General features: G+C 35.4%; 1 protein-coding gene across 2 annotated transcripts in view; it reads right to left on the reverse strand.

The window, feature by feature from the left end:
• Positions 1 to 11,523, reverse strand: part of FA (fibroblast activation protein alpha) — a 74,813-nt gene extending 63,290 nt beyond the window's left edge. For both annotated transcript variants that reach the window (XM_011744175.2, XM_011744173.2), the window contains exons 1-2: positions 11,314 to 11,523; positions 10,900 to 10,984 (exon numbers count right to left, since the gene is read on the reverse strand). In XM_011744175.2, coding sequence (XP_011742477.1) covers positions 10,900 to 10,984; positions 11,314 to 11,319 — 91 coding nt within the window. In that variant the 5' untranslated portion in view covers positions 11,320 to 11,523. The remainder of the gene's footprint in view (positions 1 to 10,899; positions 10,985 to 11,313) is intronic.
• Between the last annotated feature and the right edge of the window lie 8,896 nt (positions 11,524 to 20,419).

A 20,419-nucleotide genomic window follows, 5' to 3' on the forward strand; every position in this document is an offset into this window, starting at 1 on the left:
ATGGAGAAGAGATTCCACATAACTGAGTGTTGACCATGGCTTTCAAGGAATGTAAATGGCCTACTTTAATGTTTGTTCCCCTGTTCAATGACCTTGCTCATTGCCTTCAAATGTTCTCCTTTTTAAGTATATTCCCTTTCCCAGACCTGGAAAAGTGGACAAAAGGCAAGGGGACTGATTCTGCCCTAGACTAGACTTAAGTAAGATTATAGAAAAAGCATTGGGGTCATTATTTTCTAATGTTTGGAATGTGTGTATGTGTGTGTCTGTGTGTAAATCAGAATAAAATATATCTCCATAGCACCAAATACACTAAATGTTCTAGTCACCCAGAAAATATTCCATTAATAATTATTGGATGAATAAATGAATTTTCATGTCCCCTTCCAAATAATGTTTTAATATTAAATGTAATTATTTGATGATTTTGGAAGGTTAGCTTTGACATCTATAATTTTTAAGTTCTAATTATTGAACAAAAGTAAACATGAATTCTGAAAGCATATCTCTCCTCTGTATATGTTAACACTTACTTGATTAGCTCTTAAGTTTTGCCAGTGCTCTTAACTTCGTTTTGGCCCATCTTTAGCATAGTTACTCATACATTGCTTAAACACTCTAATTAACTATACTTTAATTATTTGCATTTTCAACTTATTAAAGCAAAGCTGAAAATTATTTCAATTATGAATCCAAGAAATTACAATTCACAGAAATGATTCACAAGCAAGTAATGATTTACTATTCTCTTAATTCTTTCTTAAAATGTTGTGCTTCTATTAGGTTTCTGTGTCTGTTTCTGCCATGTGATTTTCTAGTACTGAAAAATTAGGAATGGGTGTCAGAGCAGAGACATTGGATGTTAGTTCTAACGTTCAGCATAAACCAAATGAGAAAATTAAGTGGGCATACAAATGGCTGGCAGGTCCTTTTGTTCTCACTTTTGCACTTGATTTGTAATTGATGCATATGAGGTCATACCAAGGAAAGGAACTAGGGCTCCCAGGGAAAACACATCCTGATGGCTCTGCAGAGGTGCTACCTATGGGGAGGTATCATCTCCAATCATCACACTGGGTTTTGTTTGTTTCTGGAGTGCGTACCACAGGGGCAAGGACAGTAAATATTAGGGCAGGAAAGATACTATTTACAAGCTAATATGATCAAATTGGAACAAGACTGACAACTTTGAAAAACAAGTACATGAGGAGGCTTTAGAGGAGTAATAGAAAGTGTTATAATTTATAAGTTATTGTACGTACCAAGCACTCTACATGCATAGTCCTGTTAAATCCTCACAGCAACCATCTGAGGTAAATACTTTTGTGGACACCATTTTACAGATTAGGAAATGAAAATTAGCAAGGTGAGCTAACTTGCCTAATACAGAGAAAAGCTGGGGTTTAAATTCAGTTGTATCTGGTTTTAGATACTTTGCCACTGTACTATAATTAAAATGTAAGTGTACACATACAACAACATACAACAAACACAAAAATAGGCAAGAACCAAGCAACAAACAAAGGAGTAGAATAATTACACCTCAAAACTTAGGTTAAGAGAAAGTGAGGCAATTTGAGCTTTTTCAAAGCAAATAGGTTGCTAGCTATTATAAAGCTACTTACTGCTACTATTATTACTGTCTACTTGAAGAATGTCTCAGCTCTAATAGCAATTTTCCATGGTTTTCTCTATGAACAACACTGAATAACATAAGTTATTCAAAGGATTTGCCGGGCTTTTAAAAATAGCCCATTTGTGTGTTATTTTACTGTTGTGTTACATTATTTTAATTAGGGTTCATTTATTTTTCAGGATAACTAAGGCTTTCAAAGATCCTAAGATATAATCAACATAATGTGTAAGAACATGAATGGTAAATGACCCTCTGGTGACCCTGAAGATGAAAGCAAGCCTTGTTTATTTTTGAAGACCTCAGTCTCCTTTGCCAGCTCATTTTCCTCTAATCTCTATTTGACATTTTGTCATGGCTGTTTCTGCTGCTACATGGGGCTGGAGAAAGAGCAACTTTCCCAGGTCATTTCATTCTCCCAGGGTTTCTACTACATACCCCTGGGCTGAACCACCCCCTGACCCCACTACCACACCTGACTTTCACTGGATTGTCTTTTTATCTCCAGACATGTCTATTACACTTCCTCTTTAAAATCCCCACTATATATCTCACAAGCACTTCAAAATCAATATGTTTAATGCTAAGAAAAAAATTCCATGCTCCTCTTCCAAATTTATCCAAGTAAATGACACCACCTACCATTCATGTAGTTTCTCAATACGAATATTTTGGTGTGATCCTTGACCTTCCTCTTCCTTAACCAGCTCCCAGGCCTGCCAACCCTATCTACTGCTTGTCTCTATTTCTACTGCACCCCCAGGGACAAGCCATTTCACAATCGGTAGGCTTTAATGGATGCCTAATTGCTCCTCTGCAATTTCATTCCTGGCATTTTGTTGTGGTTTTGTTTTGCATTTTGCAATGTCTAATGGCATTGTGCATCATTCATGTGCTTATTAGTCATTTGTGTATCTTCTTTAGCAAAATGTCTGTCCTTTGTCCATTTTTTAATGGAGTTATCTATTGGATATATATTTGCAAATATTTTTTCTCATTTTGTAGGTAGTTTTTTCACTCTTTAAATGGTATTCTTGGCCATCCTAAAATGTTAAATTTTGATGAAGTCCAATTTATGTATGTTTTCTTTTGTTTCTTGCATTTTTTGTCATATCTTAGAAAATTTACCTAACTCAAAAACATAAAAATGTATACATATGTTTTAAGAGTTTTATAGTTTTTAGCTCTTACATTTAAGTCTTTGATCCATTTTGAGTTAATTTTTGTGTGTGGTGTGAGGAATTGGGTCCAACATCTTTTTTTTTTTTTTGCACATAGATATCCAATTGTTACACCATCATTTGTTGAAAAGACTTTTTCTGTTGAATTGTCTTGGCATCCTCATCACAAATCAATTAACTAAGTATAAGGCTTTATTTCTGGACACTCAATTCTATTCCATTGATCTATATATCTATCCTTATGCCAGTAACACACTGTCTTGATTACGGAGCTTTGTAGTAAGTTTTAAAATAAGTTTTAAAATAAGGAAGTGTGATTCCTCCAAGTTTATTATTCTTTTTCAATATTGTTTTAGCTATTTTGGGTGCCTTGCATTTTTGTATGAATTTTAGGATCAGCTCATCACTTCCTGCAAAAAAAGAAAACTATACAGGATTTGGATAGAGATTACATTTAATCTGTTGATAAATTTAGGCAGTATTGCCATCATAAAAATATTGAGTTTTATGATCCATAAACATGGGATGTCTTTCCACTTATTTAGATCTTTTTGGATTGCTCATTGGGAGTGTATAGAAATACTATTGGTCTTTATACGTGGATCTTGTATCCTGCAACCCTGCTGAACTTTATTGTTAGTTCTAATAGCTTTTTAGTGAATTCCTTAGGATTTCTACAAACAAGATTGTGTTATCTGTTAGTACAAAGAGTTTTACTTCTTCCTTTCAAATCTGGGTACTTTATATATTTTTTTCTTGCCTAATTGCCTTGGCTAGAACCACTGATAAATGTTGAATGTGATGAGAGAGGACATCAAGTCCTGTTAATGATCTTAGCAGGAAAACAGTGTGACATTAGCTTTCATCTGTAAGTGTGATATTAGCTATGTTTTTTTATTTTTTTTTTTGTAGGTGTCTCTGATAAGGTTGAGGAATTCCTCCTACTCCTAATCTATTAAGTGATTTTATCATGAAAGGGTGGCATTTCATCAAATCCTTTTTCTGTATCTATTATAATGACTATGAGATTTGTGTCCTTTTTTCTATTAATGAAATTTATTGTATTAATTGATTTTCAAACGATAAACCAACCTTGTGTTCTCGAACTAAATCCTAATTTGTCATGGTGTGTAATCCTTTTTATATATTGCTGGATTTGGCATGCTAGTATTTTGTGGAAAATTTTTGCATCTATATTCATAAGAGATATTGATTTATAATTTTCTCTTCTTGTGACATCTTTGGTTTTGGCATTATAGTAATGTGGGTAATACTGGCCTTATAGAATGAGTGGGGAAATATTTTCTTTCATTTTTTGAAAACATTTGTGAAGAATTTGTAATAATTCTTCTTTAAGTGTTTGGTAGAATTTGTCAGTGAAGCCATTTGAGCTTAGGAAGTTTTTTTTTTTTGGTTGGAAGTTTTAAAATTACTAATTCAATCTTTTTTGGTGTTATAGCACCATTCATGTTTTCTGTTTCTTCTTAAGTATTGGTAGTTAGTATCTTTCTATGTGTCTATTTCTATCTGCTTATTTCATTTGTTATCTGATTTTGTTTTGTTTTTGGTGGGGGGTGGGGAGACAGAGTCTTGCTCTGTTGCCCAGGCTGGAGTGCAATGGCACGATCTCAGCTCACTGTAACCTCTGTCTCGCAGGTTCAAGCAATTCTGCCTCAGCCTCCTGAGTAGCAGAGATTACAGGTGTCTGCTACCACTGCTAATTTTTGTGTTTTTGTAGGGAGGGAGTTTCTCCATGTTGGCTAGGCTGGTCTTGAACTCCTGGCCTCAAGTGATCCTTCGTCTTGGCCTCCCAAAGTGCTGCGATTACCACTACGCCTGGCCTGTTATCTGATGTTTTCTTTTTTAACATACAATTGTTATGTCCTGTTCCTTAAAAAGTCCTAACATATCTGTTTTACCACCAAGTATAAATCATAACCTGTATTCAAAATTTTAATTTAGATACTAAGTAATACTATTTTTATTATTAATGGGAATAAATATTAATAAATATTATACGTTATTCTGTTCTTACTGCATAATATTAGTCAATTAAGAAGGATACTGGAAATGAAAAATAAGTTCTTGGTTCTCTATACATGAGAAATAAATTAAAAAGAGACTAAAGAGACTGATTGGGGGAGGGGGGAGGGATGGCATTGGGAGTTATACCTGATGTAAATGATCAGTTGATGGGTGCTGACGAGTTGATAAGTGCAGCACACCAACACGGCACAAGTGTACATATGTAACAAACCTGCATGTTGTGCACATGTACCCTAGAACTTAAAGTATAATAATAATGATAAAACAAAATTTAAAAAAAGAGACTGATTAGTATTTGATTAACTGTTCTATGAGAAGATCATTTTATTACATGCCTACTGTATTAATTATTGCTTTTTTAAAAATTATTATACTTCAAGTTCTAGGATACATTTGCAGAACATGCAGGTTTGTTACATAGGTATTATATGTGCCATGGTGGTTTGCTGCACCCATCAACCCGTCATCTACACTAGGTATTTCTCCTAATGCTATCCCTCCCCTAGTCCCCCCAACCCCCAACATGCCCCTGTGTGTGATGTCCCCCTCTCTGTGTCCATATGTTCTCATTGTTCAACTCCCACTTATGAGTGAGAACATGCAGTGTTCGGTTTTCTGTTTCTGTGTTAGTTTGCTGAGAATGATGGTTTCCAGCTTCATCCATGTCCCTGCAAAGGACATGAACTCATCCTTTTTTTATGACTGCATAGTATTCCATGGTGTATATGGGGCACATTTTCTTTATCCAGTCTATCATTGATGGGCATTTGGATTGGTTCCAAGTATTTGCTATTGTGAACAGTGCTGCAATAAACATACATATGCATGTGTCTTTATAGTAGAATGATTTATAATCCTTTGGGTATATACCCAGTAATGGGATTGCTGGGTCAAATGGTATTTCTGGTTCTGGATCCTTGAGGAATCACCACTCTGTCTTCCACAATGGTTAAACTAATTTATACTCCCACCAACAGTGTGAAAGCATTCCTATTTCTCCACATTCTCTCCAGCATCTGTTGTTTCCTGACTTTTTAATGACCGCCATTCTAACTGGTGTGAGATGGTATCTCATTGTGGTTTTGATTTGCATTTCTCTAATGACCAGTGATGATGAGCTTTTTTTCATATGTTTGTTGGTCGCATAAATGTCTTCCTTTGAGAAGTGTCTGTTCATGTCCTTTGCCCACTTTTTGATGGGATTGTTGTTTATTTTTTTTTTCCTTGTAAATTTGTTTAAGTTCTTTGTAGATTCTGGATATTAGCCCTTTGTCAGGTGGAGAGATTGGAAAAATTTTTCTCCCATTCTGTTGGTTGCCTGTTCACTCTAATGCTAGTTTCTTTTGCTGTGCAGAAGCTCTTTAGTTAAATTAGATTGCATTTGTCAATTATTGCTGTATTTTATGGCTCAGTTTGACTGTCTCTGGTTCTTAAGTCCTGACTCCACACCTCTGGCTCAAACTTTTGAATCTGGTTTTCAAGGTATATCTATGACTGGATGTTCTCGTCGAAGTTGTAACTCAGTTTGCTTTGGAAATCTCAGACAGGTAAACGCCTCTCCATTATGAGAATCATACAAAGATTTGGATTTCTTTTTAAATTATTTAGAATTTGGCAAAACTCAAACGGAGTTTGCCAAGATTCATCTGTGATTTTAAAATTCACGTGCAAATTAGAGAATTATAAACTGCAAACTTGATTTCTTTATCTTGACTTAAAAACTCTTTTATATTCATAAACTTTCTGAAACTTCTCCTTAACCTTTTAGACTTTCCCATGTTTTCTCCAGAAGAATAGTGAAAAAATAAACTTAAAACTCTTAAGATGTTTGAGGGAATCTGTTTCACAGACTGAATGTTGGTCCTGGGAAAATATTTTAACCTTACAACTTACATATTTATATCTCCTTTGAAGATGATTTTATCTCACTTATATCTTATTTTACCAAAGGTGATTGTTGAAGTTATAGTAGTAACAGAATAGTAATGGTAATAATAACAACAACAATGAATTTCTGACTAAAATTCAGACTTCCCAAATGATATTTCTTCTTAAAAAATATTGATCTCTGTTCTATCCAAATTGTCTGTGGCCGTCACATATTTTCTTCAATGCATTATAAAAGGCGGGACTCAGCTAAATAATTACTACATATTGTATATATATGTGTGTATGTATGTAGAATCACAATTACATATGCATATACATATTCTCTTTGTTCATTTGTTTAAATAATTTTGGCCTCATGCTCTATCAGTTTCCTTTTGGTTTCCTGAACTTCCCAAACACTTTTCTGATATGCAGCCTCCTAAATAGCTGGGACTACAGGTGCATGCCACCACGCCCAGCCAATTTTTGTATTTTTTTTTAAATAGAGAAAGGGTTTCACCATGTTGCCCAGCCTGTTCTTAAACTCCTGGGCTCAAGGAATCCTCCCATCTTGGCCTGCTGAAGTGCTGGGATTACAGCCATAAGCCAACACAGCCACCCACCCTTTCCTTTTTTACTCTCACTTAGCCTTATTCTCCATTCCTCCACCCTTCAACTTCTTATATCTTTCTTCTTTCCTTTTGTTTTGCTTTTGCCCTAGAGCCATCAATGTTCTGTATGAGTTCTTCAGACACAAAAGTTTCTGAAACATTTGTTGTTTTTGGTTAAAAAAAAAAAAAGTTGGGGATAGGAACGGGGATGATATTCTGGGATAAAGGCTCTCTACTCTCAGAATTAAGACATTTTTGAAATTGAAATACATCACACAGAATGGAATAGTTGCTATTGTTGAGTGTATAAGTATATATTCTCAACATGGAGAACACAGACACAAATGCTAGCTATCATTTACTACATGTTAGAAATTTTAGAAAACTAGTAACTAACATTTGAGTATTTGTTCATCACCATGTGGGGAACTCTATACTGAAAATAATCTCAAACGAGGTCAAATAGCTCCTACAATTTCTTTCTGTAAGCCATGGAGGAATGGTCCAGGTATTCAGAAAATATAAATCATGAATCAAGTTTGTGTGGAATTTACCTGCAAAATTCCGCAACCTCTGTAACTTTTCACTTCCAGTTTTTTGCTTTTGTAACATCTGTTAAATCTCTTGAAACAAGAAAGTATGTATGTTTGTCTTTGGGGTGAACAAAAATAAGGGGAGCCTTAGTTTCCACTCTCAGCCTTGTTGCATATTCACACAGGAAGAGGAGTGATGCTTGTGAAGAAGAACCTCAAAAGAAAAAGTGATTGGAGGTAAGAGAGAGAGGAAAGGAGTCAGTTGAAGGGGTGTAAGCTGAAGACAAGGACAACCTGGGAATAAGGGGTAGAAACTCATGTGTTTTTCACACTTTGGCAAAACCAAAAAGGGAATATTTTACAAGTTTCGAAGAAAGTTTTTCCTTATAGTTAATATTTTGTAAGTGAGCTAAATGGATTTTCTCATTTCACTACTACATTTCAGATTTGTTCCTACAATCCAGTTGAATTATTCCTAAATGCTTTTAATCCTGAGGCTGGTTCTCCTGGGATGGAAGAGCCTTTCTCTTTTTTTTTCCTTTAGACCTGGTGTGAACTAACAGAAATCCTTCTCAGGTATCTGTGGTGTTGACCATGCATCTTTGGGTGCAGAAAGCACTGGATTCTTACTCCCCAACTTGCAGAGGAAATTCTAGACTGCTGCACCTCCATATCCTCAGCAACTGGCATGATGATGGGCAGGGAGTTAGTAGGACTAATACACTAATATGTAAATGAGTGAATGAATGTTTCCTGAGTGTGGCTTTAAGTTTCTCAGAAGACTGTTCATACACTGGTTCATGAAATTCTGGGCTGAGGATACGAGGGCACCTAAGGCAAATCTGAGGTAATGGGATTTCTGATGAAGTGTGAGAAGGAGGCTAAGTAGGAGTTCACTTGGCTTTGAATTCTCTGTTCTTTTTACCCCTTCCTCCTTCCCTTTCCTGCCTTGCCATCTCAGATCCTATTCTCATAGGCACTGGGCAGATGTGAGAGTGAGGACTGGACCTGGCACTCCAGATGGGAGATGATTGACGAGTGAGATGTGAGAAGAAAGGAGGAAAGTCAGGAGGAGGCCACCACGCCTAACTTCAGGGCTGCCCGTGGCACTGACTTGCCCGGGTCCTGCTCAGGAAAGTAGGGAAATGACTGGTGCCATTCACAAGCTGTTTAGCTGACATTCTAAGAAGTTATTAAGCAAATTTAGAACAGAAGGAGAATGATGTAGTGGATCAAAAAACAGCAGTTCTCACCTTAGTTATGATTTTTCTATTTCTGAATGAGTACTCAAATTTCATTGAGTACTTGAGTTTAATTTGATTATTTCACCCTATCAAGAAATCACTTTATTCTTAGAATTTTCCTATTAGTTGAAAACAGAGAATTGTATTATAAATTACATAGGACTTTTATACTGTATATAGTATACAACATATATTTATATGTAAGCTATACATAACTAAACTTGGAAAGAGGGTAGGATTGAGATTATATGTGATCACACAAATATCTGTGTATGTGTATCTCTATACATCATTTGTAAATATGTAAATATAACGTATTTCTTATTAGAAATTATAGCTTGAATTCCATAGTGAAATTCGTCCTTCCCTGTGGACATGGAGGCAAGTGCCCTATAAAATTAACAAACTTTTGTTCCAAGAACATTTATTTCTGAGAGTGCAGAGTATCAATTTCAAGATTGAGTTTCTTTTAAAATCAGGAGCTAATTTTTAATGAATTAACATTCAAAGGATCTATATGACCTAATCCACTACCTGATAACTGCTGGTATGAGGGAAATGTGGCCCCAAGACCACTGAGTTGAGAGACGGGTCTGAAAATAATTTTAACATGAAAATTTATGAAAGATATGTACACGCACAACATACCTCTCAACTGCCTAAGAAGAATCTTGTGCTGGCAGAGAACAGAAACAAAGACTGAAATGAACACTGAAGATATAAGCTGACTTCATCTTATGGATTCACCTATTCTATTTTGTAATTCTGTGAAAATCTCATGATTATTTTCAATTTTCCAAAACATTTTTCTATGTTCTTTTTAATAGCAATAGTCGTTCAGGACTCATACATTCTTTAGCTGAAGTTATTTTATTGATCTTCCTTTACTATCAGTTAACTTTTAACCAAGATATTTCCCACATTTGTTATCATAAACTTTTAGTATTTATTAGTACAAATTTTTCCCCTTTTCCTAGACACAAAGACATAAGATCTGTTATTACTGGATTATTTTTTTCTATTTTAGAAGCTTGAGTTTCTCTTCATAAATATTTTCATAAAAAGCTATTCCCCTAATATCACTGGATTATCTATCAACATAGTCCTACTTTATATTTAAACTAGCTCTGATATCAGCCCATAGTACCTTCCAATTTTTAGTGAAGTGAGATCAATGTCAATCTAAGCCTTTTTTGTAAAAGGATACAATTTATGACTGATCATAATGCTTGCTTAACAATGTTTAGTTTTCTAATTTGATGTGCAGTGCTACTACATCTAAAACAACAACTTCGCTTTTTCTATACAGCTATTCCTGAGATCTGTATTCTCAACTTCCTCCCTAAATTTTTGGAAAGACTATTTAGTAATAAAAAAAGTCCATAGATTCTGTTTTAACTTTTCCATTCTTACTCATTTTTACTTTCCACGAGACAAACCTAATAATGAAAAGCAATGTTAGTTAAAAATGTTGTCTCTAAAGGCCTGTCAAAGCTTGTATTTAGCATATATTTTTGGGGGTTGTGGGGGTGATGCAGCATAGTTCTTAGGTTTTTCTATTGCTGAAATAACACTGTAAATCTCTTCCTACCCATGCCTTAAATTCCTCAGTATTTCTGGTCTTGCACAACAACATATCTGTGAGCTTATATGTCTTCTTAGAAATAACAGACTTACTTTGGAACATAAGCACTTAGGAAATGTTCAGCCACTTGTGATCTTGCATTAGTACATTTTCCAAGCTATTCTAGGCAGATAGAGCAAATCAGAGAAAGTTCTTACCTCTTGAAGGGCGTAAGACAATGCACATCACCAATAAGGCAAGCACAGCAGAGGTGGCAACTCCAAATACGATTTTTACCCAAGTCTACATAAAATAAAGAGAATTAGGCATACACATAGTTTCTGCTAAATAGTAGAAATGGCAAGAATTTGTTTACACCTAAATCCTATTTCTCTCGCCCCACGAAGCTTTTGATTGTCTTCCACTGATCCGGCTATAATTGCTGGAATTCTTCCAGCTCTGCAAGGACAAATGTTTCTACAGTATATTTGAACAATTTTCCAATCCCAACCCATTCAGGAAGTAAATACTTATGTACAAATCCTCACCTTTTAAACAATAGAAAACTCTGATCACGTTCAATCCAGCCAACCTTAATTTTTTTAACGATACTTGAGGTTGCTTATACTAACCTTCATTTTTCCAGATGTTTTTGAAAGTTAGCTAATTCTGCTTCAGACCGTGGGTCACTGGATCTGTGAAAACCGTTGAAAAGGACCAAGTCTGTCTTTGTAGTTGGAAGCTGAAGCCAGGACAAGGTTTTTTTCTTTCCACGGACTTTTGAATACCGTGCCAAGTTTCAAAAGATTTCTGTAAAATTAGAAACAGATTTTGGGGGCGTTCTTGGCCCTCAAATGAACTGTGAGTGACTCAGGGGAGGTTTTATAGCCTTCTCATCCTTGTAAATTCTACACCAACATCTGCTTACGTTGACATACAGAGGTTTTTATTTTTTCTTTTTTACAAGTACAGGTTTATGTTGCATTTTCTTCTAGAATTCACTGAGAGATCGCTTTAGCAAGTCATTGAGTTTCGTATAACATTTTTATTTGCCACTAAAAGATGAATTTAAAATAATGAAACTTGCAGGTCTGTACATTAAACATATATCTACTTTTTAACAGAGGAAGAACATTGAAGCCACATAAGATTTTGTGAGAAATGCACCATATAACTGCACTTTTTTTTCCTCTGGAAGATTCTGAGGTATTGCAGACAGAAATGTTTTTCTTTCAGCACAATTTCTTTGTCCATATAGCACCATATGCACTTTCAGTAAATACAGAAGTTTAAAAATTCAACTGTCTAAACCCACGGCTGCTTTACTTTAAAGAAATAAAATGCCATCTGGTGAAATTTAGTATGGGTTAGGTGTGTATGCACAGGCTAGAAAGATGGAAAGATCAGTAAGAATAATTTACCAGCAGACCTTTGGAAGAATGGAAATGGCTTTACAAGAGTGGTATTTTTGCTTTCCTCTCAGAATATCTTCTGAGAGAGAGAACATTTAGTAATTATAAAGATTTAAAAATAAATAAAAAAGCATCTGAAAAGAGAAGTAAATCTTATGTACAATTTCATTTGGGCTAAATCTACATAATTCCAAAGAAATTGGTCATCTTGACAGATTAGTAAAATGGTTGACTGAATTAAAAAAAATACACATACAACAGTTTCTTGGAGTGTTCTGTCTGTTTTAATGCAATTCACTTGGATAGATTTTGTGGTTCCACGTAAACACAGTTGTTAAATCTACTGTGTCCTTAATTTTTCCACTAATGGTTTTCTTTTTTGGAAGTTTATAATGTTCCCAACCTGATTAAAACACTTCATGGCAACCTTTCTTGGATTGTACATGAAAGGTAATGGGGAAATGTTACCAAAACATGTTGCTGTTTACCTTCGTCAACTTGTCTGGCTACCATGGGACAGTTTCTCCAGCAAAGAGCAGGACAGTGGCTTGTGAACTTCCTTTCAGACATTCTCCAGACATCCCTCCCTGAATTCCAGCCTTATGAAGCTTCTGTTGAGGAAAATGAGTCATTAGGCACTTACTGGCAGAGAACTGTGTTCCTCGTGGCTTGGGGCTGGGCCCTCTCCTTTGCTGTTGGTGGAGTCACCTCTTTACAAACTGAAGTAATCATTAAGAGTAATATCCAAGGTGTGCTATACACTTGTAGGTATCTCCAAGTGATTGTGAAATCCTCAGATCTGAGATAAAAGCCAGCAGCCGGGTCCTGAATGAAGTGTTTCTCTGTAAGTCCTCTCAGATTATCTTCTCTGGAACACACCGTGTTCTCAGAAGTTCTGTCCTAGCCTGCCAAAGCCCCAGAGTACACAGGTACTTTTTAGTGGGTGATTTCCAAGACTTTACATTGTAGAAAGAAACTATAATAAATTATTAGGGTGTAATTAACAGACCATGCTGAGAGCATATTAGCTGTAGCAATTAAGAATGCACTGACATGTGACTGGTCTGAGCACCACTTAGGATTCTATGACTGTGTGTGGGGGTCCACAGGATACTTATTTAACAGGCACTATGAAGAAGTTGGAGTGCTTTAAGACACATTTAAGTTGCAACTATTAGTAAGGGGGGAAAATGATGAGAGTGAAACAATGTCTGTTTAAGTTTTTTTGTTTTTTCCTTGGAAGGTTGGGTGAGTCAAGCTGTAACTTCTGGAAAATTCTTACTAGTTTGAACTGTTTTAAGAAAAATGAGACTGACTGCAGAAATAAAGATGTCGAGTTTTTCCATCTGATTTCATGCTTTAGGGAGGTATTGTTTTTATAGAGTTACACATGTTCGTTCGTTTGAGACAATGTGAATGTGTTCTAATTTTCATCCAGACAAGAACTCCCATAAAATTTGGATTTTTAAAATATTATAACATCTTTATTAGCTTTTTTAAAATTTTGGAGTCAAAGTGAAAATGCTTTTGTTAACTTTTTAAAAACATTTAGGAAACTGACTCTTATTCCTACTTTATACAATTAGTTAACACCCAATCAACATTTTTGTTGAGAAAACAAAAAGGAATCAGACACAGTATGTGCCCTTAAGGAACTTACATTCTAGTACAAATATGGCAGGTCCGTTCTTACATACTTGCTTCCTTTTGCTTCCTAAAGCTCTTGTTCAGAAATAGCCTGAAGCTGAGTTTGTGTTTTGTAGAAGGAGTGTTCTCACTGGTTGGTGATTTCTGCATGGACCTGGGAAGAGGACTGGAAAGGACACATATCACATGCATGTAATCCTCAGTTCAAGTGTAACCTTTGTTAGGACTGAGACTTTTCTCAGAAAGCAATTCTGGGTCTATAAAAATGCTACAAAAGCAGAAAGGATGATGATTTGGCATGTACAAAGGTAAGGCCAGCAATTAGGAGAGTAGAGGCTCATCAATTGAGTTCTTTCCAGAGAGGGACCTTGTAAGACTGACTTTGGAATATGACTGCATTCTGGTAAGCCTGCTGGATAAATGAGCTATAACATAAATCCTTAGGTTATAAGGAGGAGAGCTTACTAGAACAGTTTATTAATAGCCAATGTATGTCTGCCAAAAATGATTTTAATTTATATGTTTTCCCAGAAAACACATTCAGCTGTGTATTTCTAGAGTCTGAAGGTAAGACCATGCTGAGAGCATAAGGATGTTATCTTTTTATTTTATGGTGGGGAGATGAAAGAGAGATGTGTTTATTAACCAAAAGCCATGACAAATTATTTTAAAGACAAGTTACAAGTAAGGGGAATAATGATAGAAGTGCAGTAAACATAAGCCTGATTTTATACTCTAAAGTAAAAATTTGCTTCTAGAAAACCTAAAAGCTCCTAACATCCTACCCATTTGATTCCTCAGATTCAATGAACATTTACTGTTTACTGTTATCTACAAAGTGATTTAATGCATTATTTCATTTGATCCATACCAAAACTCATTTTGCTGATTAGGAAACAGCCTAGAAAAACTGGATAACTTGCCGAAGATTTTAACAGGATCCAGTGTTGCTATCTTACATTGCTTCTTTGTGATACTTCCTAAAATTTTATTCCAAAGTGATAAACATATATGTTTTAAAATTATAATTGACATTTCACCAATTTGCTATTGGGGGACACCTTAAGGTTGTGAGGGTAAAATAATTAAGGCTAAAATATTAATGATCTTCACATCCTGAAAGTACCTTGTTACATATGTCTCAAAAGAACACAATTTCACTCTACAAGGACTGTGTTCAAAATATTAATTTGTTTAGAGTTTTCTTTAAATTGGGGTCTAGTAATCAGATAATTATTTATACAGTGCCTGGGTTAAAAGCTCTTCCTCCAGGGACTTGCTTAAATCAAAGGATTGATCAAAATACCCATCAACAAAGAGATTTTTGAGTTCCAAGCTAGAAAGAGTCCTGAGGTCTTCAAAGCTCAAAATAACTATTACATAGTTATAGATCTGGAAGAAATGGCATAATATAGCATCAGTGGGAAATGATATAGCTCAAACTATTTTTTGAATCTGATCTCTTTTCTAAAACCACAAGTGTTACATAAGGAAGAATATAAAGCCACATGACTCCCAGTTTGTAATTGATATCTGCTACCTTCATAAAAGTTGTAATTAGATGTCAGTGTTTCATTATCCTATCATAATTAGGGCAAGGGCTCCTTGGAGACCCAAAGGATTAACTATCAAAATGGGATTAGAAAAGAAACAGAACAGAGACACAACCCATTTTTTTGAGTGCTGAGGGTACAAAGACTCAGAAGAGAAATCAGTGCTTCATTGTCATTTAAACAGGGAAATACTACATCTCTTTAGAAGTGGTTAACTTACAAGAAGACTGTTTAAACAGTATAAATAGAATGTTTAAGCACCTATAGACTTTAACATAACTTATTAACACATATTGCTTTTTCACTAGCATTTTCAGGTTAAAGAATATTACTACTACTAGTTAATGTCTATTGAATACTTTTATTGATCATGACGTTTCTTCTCAGCACTTTGCATGTGCTATCTCCTTTCATCCCCAGAACATTCATACTATTATTATCCTCATTTTACAGATGAGGACACGGATGCACAGAAAATCTAAATAACTTCCCCGAAGTCCCACAACTTATGAGTGGTAGGGATGGGATAAACCCAGATAGTCTCACATTATAACACAATTGGATTGACCCATGCTTAGGGCTCTCAGAGGAGGGTATATATTGGTACAGTGATTGGGATGTATGATCCAGCTGGAACTAGGAAGAGATGAAGATGGAAGGAAAAAATACATGGGCTAAAAAACTGGACATTTTGATGAGTTCAAAGTATGAGTCCTAGTAGTAACTAGCAGTAGGATAGGAAATAAAAGAGATTTTTTACCAGATAGCTGCAGGTTGTATTTAAGATTTCAGTTCAAGTTACAACGAGACCTAAGGTATGGTCACAGAAGTAAGTAGCTGAGATAGAAGAAAGAAGTGAAGGTCCTTAGAGATACAGTTGGCAAAGCAGTGAGAGGCTAAGGTATCCTTTGGGATGTTCATCTGGGAACTTAATTCACCTCAAATTATGTCGATAATTAAGGGCAGCAGAGAAATGCCCTGAGTTATATCCCCAATTCTGTATAAAATGGATGGAGAGATTTCCAGTTTAAGATGCCATATTGAACATATACATTGATCTCTTTGCCTTTGGAAACTCCATTAAGCTGATTGTAAAGGACGAAAAGGATACTGACATGACAATGAAGAGACTGAAGAAGTATCATCAATGGATAAAGCAAAACAGAAATAGCAGCTGCCTGGACCACGCCTAGAAAGGAATCCTTTTGCCTGGCAGAAGCATGAAACAGTTCCATATTTGAGATGGCATTTACCACTGAGGGTAAGAAAGGGAGATGGGGGCTGAAAAAAGAGGACTGTTTGGAAATCCATACATGGACTCTTCACCTCTGGGTGAAAAAAAAAAAATCTGCAGCTAAGCATTTATCCTAGGAGCATGTATAGGAGTCAGTGCACCAAAGTCAATCCAGTCCTCCAGTTTAATGGCTTTCTGACCTTTATCCTTAAACCCACCAATTGTATACCAGGATCTCTCCAGTCTCACCTCATTCTTAATCTGCAACAAAAATAAGAATCAGTAGACAAGAATAATATTTTTAAAAAAGAAAAAAGAAAAAGAATCAAAACCCCAAAACATGAAAGAAAAAACAATTTTTTAAGCAAGATGAATAAATTTTGAAAATGACCATAGAGATAATTCTGGGAACAGAGGTCTTTTAAAATGTTTGAATTAGCATTCTCAGTGAGATTCAACAAGATATTGCCACAATTTAGAGACCAAGTTTAAAAAATGTAACATTCGAAAAAACTTCGTATGATAGATAAGTTTATGTGTCAACTTACTGGGATAATAGATAAGTTTATGTGTCAACTTGCCAGGATAAGGAATGCCCAGATAGCAGGTAAAACATTATTTCTGAGTTTATCTTTGAGGGTGTTCCTCGAAGAAATTAGCATTTGAATCAGTATCGAGAAAAGAAGATCAGTCCTTAACAGTGTGGGTGGAAATCTCCCAATCTACTGAAGGTCTAGATTGAACAAAAGGGCAAAGGAAAGATGATTCTCTCTCTGTTCTTGAGCTGGAACATCAATCTTGTCCTGCTCTAAGATCCTGGTTCTCAGACCTTCTGACTCTGAAACTTACACCAGGGCCTTTCCCCACTTTTAACCTCTATAATTGCATAAGGCTACCCATAATAAGTCTCCTCTTATCTACCTATCTAACATCTATCTATCATGTATCTATCTATCTATCTATCTATCTATCTATCTATCTATCTATCTATCTCCAATTAGTTCATTTCTCTGAAGAATCTTGATGAATATGCTCTAAGGTATTGAAAATATGATCACCAAAGTTTATTTAAATCAAAATAGGTTTTGTGAAATAAAATCGAGGAAGCCCCTCAGAACAGAAAGGCAAAGTTGGATAATATAATGGAAAGTTAAGAGACATAAAATATAAACTCAGGAAGTTTGAGGAATAAAGGGCAAAGAAGGCAGAGGGGAAGAGGTTATTACAGGATGAATGCAAGGGAATTTCCCCAAACTGTAGAAGAAAATATGTTTTTCAGGGCCCACAAAATATCCAGCACAAAATATGATAAAAGACTTATACCTAAACACATAATTGTGAAATTCTATGATATTGATTATAAAGATAAAATTTTATATTCTTCCTTAGAAAAAAAAATAAGTATCATGTGAAAGAATCAAGAATTGGACTGACCACACACTTGTCACTGCCAGTCAGATTCTGCAAAACAATGGATCTATTTTTTCAAAGTTCTGAAATAAAATACTAATCAAACTAGAATCTACTTAACTAAGACACTGTTAAACATGAGGACAAAATAAAAGATTTTCAGATGTGTGATAAATCAGAGTTTATACTCCGAGCATTCTTTTGTAGAAAGGAACTCAAGGGTGTATTTCAGCAAAATAAAGAAGTAAAGTACTAGAGCCATCACTCAGAGAGCAAATGACGAGACCAGATGCTAACAACAAACATTGTGTGACTTCCTATCTCCAGCCACTTCTGAAGTCAGATCTACTTTCTTGAGTAAGTAATTTTTTTCTAAGTTTGTGTTGTTTTTCATACCATTTGGAACCAAGAGTCCTGGTAGTCACAATAATGTTTGGAGATACTAGATGGACTGTAAAAGCAGAATCTCTAAGTACCTTCTTCGCTGAAGAGCATGGGAATTGGTGCCACAGAGAAAGAAATGTGATCCTACCAAACCAGTTAGCTCAAGAGCAATGCTTAAGTAGTCATAGTAATTTAAACTGTTTATTGATTTAAAATTTTTAGAAGTCACTGAGACCTTTATAGTCAGAGAAATTGTCAATCTTAAGAAGTATAAAAGTAAATGTACGTGTAACCAAAGTTGGGAAGTGAAAGAGAGTGAAGAAAGGTAGGTAAGGAAGACAGAGGGCAGGAAAGCCCATGTCCTCATCTCCCAAAGCAGATAGTGAAGAGATCTCACCTGTGAAGACCAGAATAAGAATTGGAGGCACACATAACAGTCCCTGCCATGATATCACCAAATGGTGTTGAGAACACATTGTAGGAAGGGAAATACATTCATAGAAATACAGAAGCCACAAGATTTTTAAATGTAATTTCAGAACTTCAAAAATAAGTCTACAAACTCATGTGATGGATATTAGGTCTATTCCTAACTAGTCTTATACTATAGATGAAATTTGTGCTTGGCGTCTTTTTCCCTTTTTAGGAACATTTGCTCCACAGTGCAGTAAAAAAAAAAAAAATAATAAAAATGGGTAAAGGACCAAAGCAGGCAGTTCATGCAGGCAAATCCACACATTCACAAAAGGTGAAAATATAAAATTAAAAATGTTAAATATTTCAAAATAGGATCATTTTAATTTGGATTATCAGAGATTAAAAAGACTAGAGAACCCTACTGGTAGCAAGGCTGTAGAGAAGCTGGCACTTTCATACTCAGCTGGTGGTAGAAGAAGGACTGAAAACTTTCTGGAGGGAAATTTAGGAGTAAACGTCAAAATTACACATATTTTTTGGTATAGCAAACCTAACTCTAGGAATGTGCTTTAAGGTTAACATGGATAAGTGTACAAAGATGCAAATTCAAGAATATTTTTTGAAACTCTGTTTACAGTATCCAGAAATTAAAACTATTTGAGAATTCATCCAGACAAAATTAGAGAAATAAATTATGTAACACATAAAAATGAAGGATACAGGTCTAAATTGGTTGACATGGAAAATGTCTAAAATCTGTTGCTTAGTATATACAATATGACTTTATTTTTGTGGAGGGGAAGAAGGAAATATTTATGTATCTGTGTACATAGTGGAAACTCTAGAAATACATGTCTCAGAGCCATGAGGACCAAGGTGGGGCTTGGTGCCATGGTGTGTCCTGGAAGCAGATAAGAAAAGCGGTGCAATGCCTACGGTATATTTATAAATAGTAGTAAATATCACTAAAAGTTGGTCTTCTGTTTATTATCACTATGTCCAGAAATTCTAAACTATTTCCAAGATAGAACACTTTTTCCTGCTGAGGCAGATGACTCTGCTCCTACTGTACCCTTCCTTGGTGTGCTAATCTATCAGAGGTCAAAAATATGTATCCTAGTGAGAAAATACAATTAGGTAAGAGGGCGAGCTGATCAAGAAAGTTATAGAACATATTTCTTTGTGTAAGTAAAAAATACCAGGTCAAGTTTAGGACCTTCCAGTCCTTGCCTGGTCTGCCATGTGGACTTCCTGGACTCCCTGTCCTCCAGTTTGGCCCCTGGCCCATCAGAGGGAGCCTGGGGTCCACTCTCCACAAACCTGCCGGCCATGCCACAAATGCAGCCTTTTTCTTTCATGAGCTTGAATGATTTTTTTAAAAGTCTTATTCCCATGGCAAGTTTGAATTTTAAAAGAGAATCACTAAAAATGCCATGCTTTAATCTCAAGTAATGAATATCTTAACAGTGGTGAATTCAGGCAGCATGGCTGGCTGATGGGAAAGTTATGTAACTATTTCAGGAAGTAGATTTTAAGGCAGTAAAGAGTCTGGGAAAGGAGGAGACAGAAATTTGTGTAGCACATCTTACATCATATCATCATATCATACAGTTACCATGAGTAAGGCCAGGCCTCAGGTTTTCCAGATATAATTGAGATACTATCATAAAAAAATTAACTG

Source organism: Macaca nemestrina, chromosome 11, assembly GCF_043159975.1.
Source record: "Macaca nemestrina isolate mMacNem1 chromosome 11, mMacNem.hap1, whole genome shotgun sequence".
NCBI lineage: Eukaryota > Metazoa > Chordata > Mammalia > Primates > Cercopithecidae > Macaca > Macaca nemestrina.